Below are 10,209 nucleotides of genomic sequence, written 5' to 3'. Positions count from 1 at the left end.
CAAGAGTTGATTAGGGGCGCCTGGGTGGCGCAGTCGGTTGAGCGTCCGACTTCAGCCAGGTCACGATCTCGCGGCCCGTGAGTTCGAGCCCCGCGTCGGGCTCTGGGCTGATGGCTCAGAGCCTGGAGCCTGTTTCCGATTCTGTGTCTCCCTCTCTCTCTGCCCCTCCCCCGTTCATGCTCTGTCTCTCTCTGTCCCAAAAATAAATAAACGTTGAAAAAAAATTAAAAAAAAAAAAGAGTTGATTAGCTCCTTGGTGTAGACCATGCTGCTCAGACAATCACCTCAGATGGGAGACTCACTGTGTCCCATGCCTCATATGCTCTCAGAGGTCCTGGTCCAGGCTCCAGTGGTGGAGGGAAGAGTGGAGATGGGGGGCAGGATACAGGGTTCTGTTCTTGGTCTCTCCTCCCTGGTTGGGTCTCCCGGGTCTTGGACTGGGAGTGCGGGGGTCACAGGCTCTGTGCAGAGAGGGGGTGAGCTCCGCAGCGGCAGTTCCCCTTTTGTGAAATCGTGAGACCTCATGCTCCTCCCCAGCTTCCCCTGGGTCCTCCTCAGCTTCCCTCCCTCTGCCTTCCCTTCTCCTTCACCCACAGAAAGCCCAGACACCCTCTGTCTCTAGATGCTGCTGCCACCGCTGCTGCTGCTCCTGCTATGGGCAGGTGAGTGGGCGGAGGGGAGAGGGAAGTTGGGGACTGCCGCTGACCCTGCCTTCTCCACAGGGTCCCAGGCTCAGGATGAGAGATACTGGCTGCAAGTGCAGGAGTCGCTGACAGTGCAGGAGGGCCTGTGTGTATACGTGCCCTGCAAATTCTCCAAGCCCACGAGCTACTTGACTAACCCTGTTCATGGCTACTGGTTCCGGGGAAGGGCCCACATATATTTGGATGCTCCAGTGGCCACAAACAACCCAGATCGAAAAGTACAGAAGGAGACCCAGGACCGATTCCGCCTCCTTGGAGACCCTCGGGACCACGACTGCTCCCTGGACATCAGAGATGCACAGAGAAGGGACTCCGGGACGTACGTCTTTAGGGTGGAGACAGGGATTAATATAAGGTATAGTTACAGACAGAATCAGCTCTCTGTGCGTGTGGCAGGTAAGGAGCACACTGCAGGGGAGGCCACAGGGGAAGGATAGGGGTCCCAGGACAACCTTGACCGAAGCCTGAGGCTTCTTTCAGGGCAGCACCTCAGACCCTGTTTCTGATCCCTGTGTCTCCCCCTGTCCTCATCAGCCCTCACCCACACACCTGACATCCTCATCCCTGAGACCTTGGAGTGTGGACACCCCAGGAACCTGACCTGCTCTGTGCCCTGGGCCTGTGAGCGGGGCACGCCCCCCATCTTCTACTGGATATCAGCGGCCCTCACCTCCCTGGGCCCCAGGACCCACCTCTCCTCAGTGCTCACCCTCACCCCACGGCCCCAGGACCATGGTACCAACCTCACCTGTCAGGTGAAGTTCCCTGCAGCTGGTGTGATGGTGGAAAGGACCGTCCAGCTCAATGTCACCTGTGAGTGTAGGACCAGGATGACCTGGGTGCCTGAGGGGGTGAGGGGCATGAAATCCAGGTTCTGGATGCTGGTGCTTTAGTCCTGGAGGCCTGGCTGAGGAGGGGACCTCGAATGACTCAAGTCCTGTCCCTCCTGTGTTTCTGTGGCTTCTGGGGGTGGGAGGATGTCCACATGCATCTCACATCACCCTTCCTCGCTAAAGAGGGAAATCCTGTCCTCCCATCCTAGGTGCCACACAGAACTCGACAGCTGATGTCTGCCTAGTGGATGACAAAGGTGGGAAGAAGCCTCCTGTCCATGGAGCACTGACTAGCAGTTTTTTTCAGAGCGGGACTTTCAGAGTCAGTGGGTAGATGTGTGGTGGGCTGTAGTTAGACATGAGAAACCCCCTCAGCCCTCCTCTCTCATCCCCTCCCACTCTGGTCTTGCCAGGGTGACCTGCTATTTTCTCCCCACCATCTTGAGTATACTCTTTATCTTCCTCCAGTCATTGAAGGCCTTGGGGCATTTTTAGGAGACTTTATTTTTAGAGGGGGGGAGTTTTAGGTTCATAACAAAATTGAGCTGAAGGTAGAGAGATTTCCCCCAAGCCCCTGCTTTTGTATGCATAGCCTCTCCACTATCTGTGTCCCCCACCAGAGAATACCTTTGTCACAATCAAACCTACATGTAATTGCCTTTATCACCGAAAGTCCATAGTTGACATTAGGGTTCATTCTTGGTGTTGTGCATTCTATGAGTTGGACAATTTATAATGACATGTATCCATCTAGTGGTATCGTGCAGAGTAGTTTCACTGTCCCCAAATGTCTCCGGGACATTTTTTGACTGTGAATCCTCAGCTCTCACCTTGACCTCTCTCTGAGCCCAGTCTTTCCCTCACTGTTCTATTCCCATTGGCAGTGACATCTGGTTCCCACCTGGACAGTGAGCTCCTTTTGGACTCTTTCAGTGCCCACCAAATGGTTGACAGGTGGTGCCCAGAGACACATCCCTCACCCTGAGTGTGTTGGGCTCACAGTATATATACTTGGCTGCTTCCACCCACTTCTGGAAGCATAAGAGACCACCTTTGGCCCTGAGACAGGGTCAGTGGAGGCCAGGAGAGGAGATTCAAACAGCTTCCCTGGAGAGAAGGAAGGACAAGATCTTTCCACATCCCGCAGAGACATATGCTGTGTGCATACGTCTCTCTCTCTGGCATGCCCACGGGGCCCAGAGCCCCACGATCCTGCTGCAGACAGATCTGGGATCTGTTGCAGAGAAGAACCTGGGTCCTAGAAAAAATAGTAGTAGCTGAACAGGAGTGTGAGGGCTACATGGTATCACACAGACCATGTCCTTCTGGTGGAGGCTGAGGTCCTACAGTGGGTGGGAGACCCTCAGGGCTGAACCCTGGATGGGAGGGGACGAGTACCCCTCTCAGTATGCTGGAGTTGTCAAGATTGGAGTTGACCCCAAGTGTCTTGCTTGTCAAGATTGGAGTTGACCCCAAGTGCCTCTGTCTACAGGGAACCTGGAGACCAGGGCAGGAGTGGTTAAAGGTGCCATTTGGGGAGCTGGTGTCACCACGTTGCTTGCTCTCTGCCTCTGCCTCATCTTCTTTGGGTGAGCTGTGTTGATGTGGGTGAGAGGGGAAGAAGCGGGACCTGCAGGGGTTGTGAGGCCCTACAGCAAGGGCGAAAGGTGCAGTCATGGTAAGAATCCAGCTGATACCATTGGGCCAAGCATGAGTTTGTTCCCAGCCTTGGTCCCAGAAGTCCAGGAGCCGGGGCACCTTGTTACAAAGTCTTGATATGAAGGCTTCTGGGCTCACTCCACTGTTGACCTGCCATAGTAGCTCACTCCAGCCTCAAGAGAGTGACCCTATGTCAGAGACCCTGGTTCTCTCATCAGAGTGAAGACCTGTAGGAAGACAGCATCCCGGAGAGCAGCGGGCGTGGACGGCATCCACTCAGTTGTAGGGCCAGCTCCCCTGGTGAGTGATGTGGGCATCCTGGTGTGCAGATTCTCCTCTACATCTCCTGGGGTGGCGCACAGCCATGCTCCATTCAGCACATCCAGAAATGAAGTCATCACCTTCCTGCTTAGTTGAAAATGTAGGTTTTATTATTATTCAGTGTCTGAGGCCAACAGATCAAGGGGTGATTGCCACTGAAAAGGCACTCTGTTACTCAAGTTCCCAGGAAGAAGGACACATGATCACATACAAGACCACATGGACAGGGTTGAGGTCAGCCAAGAGGCAGAGGGGGCATAGAGAGACACAGATGGGAGCCTTTATTGGAGTTTCCACTGGAAAGGCATGCTGAGAAGGGGTAAGTAAGTTTAAGATTGGCTAGTTTGAATCATTTCAGCAAGCTCTGGGGTGTTGGGGCCATCCCTAGTTGCTTGGTACTTGGCCCTGGGGTGATTAGGCAGAAGAATAGTGACCCAGAATGTAAGAGCTGGATAAAGGAGGGTTTGGGTGTGAGATTTGGATGGATTGGTTTGCATATGAAAGAGATGCTTGCAAGGCAAGTCCTTTAACATCTCTAGAGATTGGCTAGTCCTGGCAGGGGCAGTTCCTCTAGGATTAGCAAGGCCCCAGATGCCAAAGCATCACAAACATATGGTTAATACGCTCCTAAACATACTCTTCCTGCTGATCACTCACCTCCCTGATGGCACCTGTGTCCCTAATACCCTGCCAGCGACCCAACCCTGTCCCGCCCCAACCCTGCACTTCTCACACCAATGTGCTGCAGGGTGTGCAGGCCTGTGCTTCTCCTCAGTACAGCATAATGCATCCATTCCCTTTGAGCTGAGCTCCCCTCTTAGTCCTCACCCTGCTGCAGCCCTCCCCGCTTCTCCTCCCTGGCATGTTAGCATCACCTCCAGGCAGAACCCTTGTCCCACATGACCAAGTTTGAAAAGCACTGCGTCTCCACACTGCTGCAAGTCGGCTGCCCACACAACTTGGTATGAGATTTGGGGCAGGAAACCCAAGGTCCCCTTCAATGCTTCTGTCTCTCCGACACCAGTCTGCTCACTCGCCTCAAGCATAGCGAGCGTTTTGCATCTCAGAATCATTGCTCCGCTGTGCTCACCCTCTCATGTGTCTATGTCAATCTGCCCTAGTCCTGCTCATCTCCAAGCTCTAATTTTCATTTATTCATTTAAAACTCTAAGGTGGACACCACTGAGGTTTCTGAGTACATGATCTGCAATCACCTTGCCTTCATTCATTCCTTTTGCAAATATCTTCCACTTGTCGATTGTTCTGCATACTTGGGAAATATCTCTGTTTTTACAAATATGTATGTTACAAATATAAAATGTCCCTACTGTCAAGGACTTACATTTACTGAGGGGTGTGTGTGTGGAGAAAACAGTGAACATATAGGTAATGAAAATATGCAAGAAATTGTCAGGAAATAGTGCTATGGAGGGGCATTAGATGGAAGAATGAGAGGTGTCAGTCCTGGCACTGGAGTCTTTGAGAAGACACCCACAGGAAGTGAGGGAGCACAGCGTGAACCCTGAGAGAATCACTATGGCTCTAAACAAGGTTTGGGGGTCCTGAGGTTGGGGCATGCCTGGTGTGTGGGGAAAACAGCAAGTTGGACAGTGTGTTTGAACGAGCTGTGTGGGAGGGGGGCAGTGGGTAACAATGGGTAGGAAATGAAGATGGAGAGAGGCATGGGGGCTGCAGACATTACAAGGCCCTGCAGTTCACCATAATTACCTTTGTATTTTGAGAAGGGTGATAACGTAACGGAAAACCACACAGAACTACTACTCATCCAAAATACCTGACTTCTAACTCTTTTGGTCTCTAAATGTGTGTGTGGTTTTCACCACACCAAATAATTCTCTCTGACACCATCTGGAGGTCCTACTGTACAACTCAACTCAATTCTGACACTATCTATCTGGAGCTAGCATCACATCCCACAGATAAGGGCTCAGCCCATAAGACAGCCCCACCGCCCTTAAGACACCAACCGCAAGCTCAAGTTGTCACTTGTGCTTCTAACCAACTGGCTATAAATCAGGTGTTCCCACGACCCCCTTCCTCGGTTTCAATTACTTTGTCAGAGAGGCCCACAGAACTCAGGAAAGCATTTTATTTACTGTGTACCAGTTTATTATAAAAGTATATGATGAAGGATACAGATGAACATCCAGATAGAAGAGATGTGTGGAGCTCCCAAGTTATTTCCAGGTATGCCACCCTCCACGTATTCACCAACCCAGAAGCTCCCTAACAACCACCCCCATACTATTAGGATTTTTATGGACATAGACATGATTGATCATTACCTCTATTTCCCACCCCTCTCCCCTTCCTGGGGGATGAGGACATGGGGCTGGAAGTTCCAAGCTTCTAACTGCAGCTTTGTATTTCTGTGACCAGCCTCCATCCAGGAGCCAACCAAGATTTGCATCATTAGAACAAAAGACACTGCTGTTGTCCAGGAAATCCCAAGGGAGTTAGGAACTCTGTGTCAAGAACCAGGGTCAAAGACCAAACATTAGACCAGAAGATGCTCCTAGCACTCTTATCCCTTAGGAAATTTAAAAGGGTCTTAGGAAATCTGTGCAGGAACCAAGGGCAGATCTCTCTCTCTCTCTCTCTCTCTCTCTCTCTCTCTCTCTCTCTCCCTCTCTCTCTCTGTCTGTCTTCTGATACACATTTATCTTTTATTATTTCACAGACATGAACTGATGCTCATTTTAATGGGATCGCTCTGTCTGCTGTGCTGAGAATACCTATATCAGGCTAGGAAAAGAGGACACCAAATAAGGAAGAAACTCAAGTAATCCAGGCAAGAGATAATGTAGGCTCCCATAACAAGATACTGTAGACTGAGTGTCTTAAACTACAGAAACATATATTTTGTTATGCTGGAAGTCCAAGATCAAGGTGATGGCAGGGTTAGTTTCTCCTGAAAACTCTCCCCTTGGCTTGCAGATTACTACCTTCTCTCTATGTCCTCACGTGGCCTTTTCTCTATGCACACACATCTCCAGGGTCTCTTCTTCTTATGAGGACGTAAGTCATTTTGGGCCCTATCTTAATGACCTCACTTAAACCTAATTACTTTTTTAAAAGCCCCATCCCCAAATACAGCGCACTGGGTGTTAGAGTTTCAACATATAAATCCAAGGAGACACAATTCAGTCCATAAGACATAGTCCAATGGGTAACAATGATGAATCAGGATTTGCTAATGGAATGGTAGAGTATGTGTGTGATGTGAGCAGAGATAGTTCACTGCCTCCACCACATGGATGTGATAAATGCCAAAAATGACTCCACAGATGACATAAATATCCACAGGTGTCCATGCATGTCCAGACATGTTAATAGATGTCATAAATACCCATAGATGCCCATACATGTCCATAGATACCAAAGATGACTCCGATGTGGTTGCCTTGAGCAACATAAATAATTGAACCACCAATTCCTGAAATTGCCATCTCTGCGGGAGTATATTTCTCAGGGGGGTTCAAACTTTATTTTGGTTACTATAAGCTTCAGGTGCCTCTGAGATGTCCAAATGAAGAAGACAAGTTAGATGTCAAGGGTCTGGAGCTCAGGAGAGGGGTCCAGGTAGGAGGCACAGAGATCTGGGGAGCATACACATCAAGGTCTGATAGGGGATGAAGCCACAAGGAAGAGAAGAGGTCCACAGACAGAGCCCCGGGAGAGACAGGGCTACAAGGTGAAAACAAGAAGAAGACCACTGAGAAAAAAAAAAAGAAATGACAAAAAGAGTGTAGATTTGGGTCCTGGTAGCCAAAGGGAGATGAAGTTTCAAGGAGAAGAGAACGCTTATTTGTTTCAAATGGTAGTAATCCCAGTAAGATCAGTTCTGAGAAATGACCATTTAAATTTAGCACACGGTATCACAGTTAATCTTGAGAAAAGCATATCTGGTTGCCCAGTGGAGGAAGTTTTCTTGATTGGGATGAGTTCAAGAGAAAATGGGAGGAGAGGAAGTGCAAATGCTCTTGAGAAATGTTGCCATAAATCTTGAGAAATTAATCTGCATTGTAGAAGTATGGTCATACTTCTACATCCCTTGGAGCCTTCTGGGTGATAGGAGCATCTTTTGTTCTAACAACGTGACTCTGGGTGGGCTTCTGGATGAGCAGATCGGAAGAAAGATCAAGCCATGATTAGAAGCTCAGTATGTTCATCCCCACTCCCCATTCATTATCCAGAGAGGGGAGAGATGTTAGAAATGAAATTAGTGATCCATCATGTCTATATGATGAAGTCTCCATTAACATCCCAAAAGTATGGAGTTCAAGGAACTTCCAAGTTGGAATCTTCCAACACGGAGATGCTAGGAGTACACCTGGAGAGGGTGTGGAAGCTCCTGCCACTCCCCACCCCCACCCCCACCTCACCCTAGGCACCTCTTCCATTTGGATGTTCATCTGTGTCTTTTATCACATCCTTTTATAATAAGCTGGTAAACAACAAACTGCTTTCCTGAGTTCTATGAGCCACTCTAGCAAATTAATGAAATCTGAAATAGGTGTTATGGCAACCACGAATTTATAGCCAGTTGGTCAGAAGCACGGGTTACAACCTCGACTTCCTACTGGCAGGTGAATTGGGGGTGAGGTTAGCCTTGTAAGACTGAGCCCTTAATGTGTGGGATCCGGCATTATCTCTGGGTAGGGAGTGTCAGAATTGAAGTGAACTGCAGGCCACTTGGCTGGTGTTGGAGAATTGCTTGCTGTGGGGAAAACCCCACAAATCTGGTGTCAGAAGTGTTGTGGATGTAGGTAACAGTGTGAGAACAAAGGAGACATACCCAGAAGAAAAGTCAACTTTTCATAAACACTCTCCTGTGTGTCCCGTGCCAGAGTGACCAGGATTGAGTTCATGATGAACAGATGTGTGGCCTTGGGTAGCACCTAACCTCTCTGACAATTGGTTTCTCTCTATGTAAACTATTTTCTGCATAGGTCTGAGTGAGTGCTCAGTAAAATTTGAAAGCAATCAATAGTGTTATATTTGCTAAATAAGAAATGTTTGATAAAAGAGTGGAAGAAAGCAATGTTCTATCGAATCAAATTCACTTCATGGACCCTCTCTGCCTTCTCACCTTACCCCCACCCCCACCCCAAGAGCCCTGCTCTGAGCCCTTCTTTGCTCTCCACACAGGGTTACCAGCAGGAGTCTGAGCCAGAACTCCCTGCTGAGCCCACAAGCTCTGCAGGGGTGCCCCCCACCTTGGAAATGGAGGAGGAGCTGCATTATGCCTCCATCAGCTTTCACAAGATGAAGAAGAACACCTGCACAGAATATTCAGAGGTCAATACAAAGTGACGAACCACCTGGATCAAACAGCCTCAGAGGGAGCGTCCATATCCTCTAGGAAGGGGGACCCAAAGGCTGGTTCTTGGAGACTTAACATCCCCATAGGCAATGGACTTATAAACTACTATATGTGAGTTTCTTGCTGTATTGGAACTAAGGCTTTGCAATCAGAGAGGCCTGGCATGGATTCAAGGCTCTTTCATTTATTAGCACTATGATGTCAGGCAAGCCACCTTACTCCTCCATGTCTCGGTTTTCTGCTTTACAAAATGGATGTAAGGGCTTCCAGGAGGATTAAAGTGCATATGGAAAACACACAGCACAAATCCTGCTGCGTTGTGAGACTTTGGTGCACATTGGTTCTTTCCCCCTTGGACAGAAAGGTGTCAGTGACATTTCACTTAGAGGCTGGATATGTTCTGTCCCGGACACCACATCAGCAATGAGTCAGCCTCACTCTGTACTTGAAATCCTCCCATGTGGCAATCATTTTGCAATGTACACATATATCAAATCATTACATCGTACACTTTAAATTTACACAATGTAGGGGCACCTGGATGGCTCAGTCGGTTAAGCGTCTGACTTCGGCTCAGGTCATGATCTCACAGATCATGAGTTTGAGCCCCACTTCGGACTCTGTGCTGACAGCTCAGAGCCTGGAGCCTTTTTCAGATTGGGACTGTTTCGGATTGTGTGTGTGTGTGTGTGTGTGTGTGTGTGTGTCTGCCCCTCCATGGCTTGCACTGTTTCTCTCAAAAATAAGTAAACATTAAAAAATAAATAAATAAAATTACACAATGTTATGTGTCAATTATATCTTAATAAAGCTGGAAAAAATAAACTCTATATGCATACATAGTACTTAATGGTAAATATTACTGAATATTTATCAGACGAAGAAAACCTTCCCCATGGATCTCTTCCCTGACTTGGCCTCCAGCATCATCCCTCTCCCATTCTGAGTCCTCCCTTTCCCTCCTGCCTGCTTCCTACTAGTCCTGTTAGAGGCAGAATCACATATTAACATTTACACAACCTCCTAAAAATCAGGGCTGACCACAGTCAAAATACCTCTCCATCTCCTCAGCCCCAAAGACTAATTTATAAGCTTCTAATTTGACTTTCCAGATCAGGGGGCAGGAATTTTTTTTTTCAGAGGGGCAGAGAGCATATATTTTAGGCTTTGCAAGCTGTATGGTCTCTGTAGCAACTATCCAACCCTGTGTTTATAGTGCAAATGCAGCCATAGACATGCTAGAAATGAATTAAAGTGGATGTGTTCCAACAAAATTTTATTTACAAAAGTAGGCAGCCCACTAGCTATAGTTTTTTGACCTCTATTACAGGTTGTTTTTTTTTTT

The 10,209-nt window shown here is 48.3% G+C and overlaps 1 protein-coding gene across 1 annotated transcript; it reads left to right on the top strand.

The window, feature by feature from the left end:
* The first annotated feature begins 560 nt into the window (after positions 1–560).
* On the top strand, positions 561–9,171 carry LOC122493785 (myeloid cell surface antigen CD33-like). The gene is made up of 6 exons (XM_043598382.1): positions 561–1,100; positions 1,239–1,517; positions 1,747–1,794; positions 3,030–3,126; positions 3,415–3,496; positions 8,690–9,171. The coding sequence occupies exons 1-6, from the start codon at positions 623–625 to the stop codon at positions 8,852–8,854; spliced, it is 1,149 nt and encodes a 382-aa protein (XP_043454317.1). The 5' UTR covers positions 561–622; the 3' UTR covers positions 8,855–9,171.
* The last annotated feature ends 1,038 nt before the right edge of the window (positions 9,172–10,209 follow it).

Source organism: Prionailurus bengalensis, chromosome E2 (assembly GCF_016509475.1).
Source record: "Prionailurus bengalensis isolate Pbe53 chromosome E2, Fcat_Pben_1.1_paternal_pri, whole genome shotgun sequence".
Lineage (NCBI taxonomy): Eukaryota > Metazoa > Chordata > Mammalia > Carnivora > Felidae > Prionailurus > Prionailurus bengalensis.
Note: the sequence above shows the minus strand (reverse complement) of the source record. Positions and strands in the feature narration are given on the sequence as shown.

Excerpts from the sequence above, each read along its gene's own strand:
- LOC122493785 (XM_043598382.1), top strand. The coding sequence starts at position 623 with ATGCTGCTGCCACCGCTGCTGCTGCTCCTGCTATGGGCAGGTGAGTGG. Across the intron at positions 1,518-1,746 it reads CGTCCAGCTCAATGTCACCT|GTGCCACACAGAACTCGACA; the intron begins GTGAGTGTAGGA and ends CTCCCATCCTAG. Across the intron at positions 3,127-3,414 it reads CTCTGCCTCATCTTCTTTGG|AGTGAAGACCTGTAGGAAGA; the intron begins GTGAGCTGTGTT and ends TTCTCTCATCAG.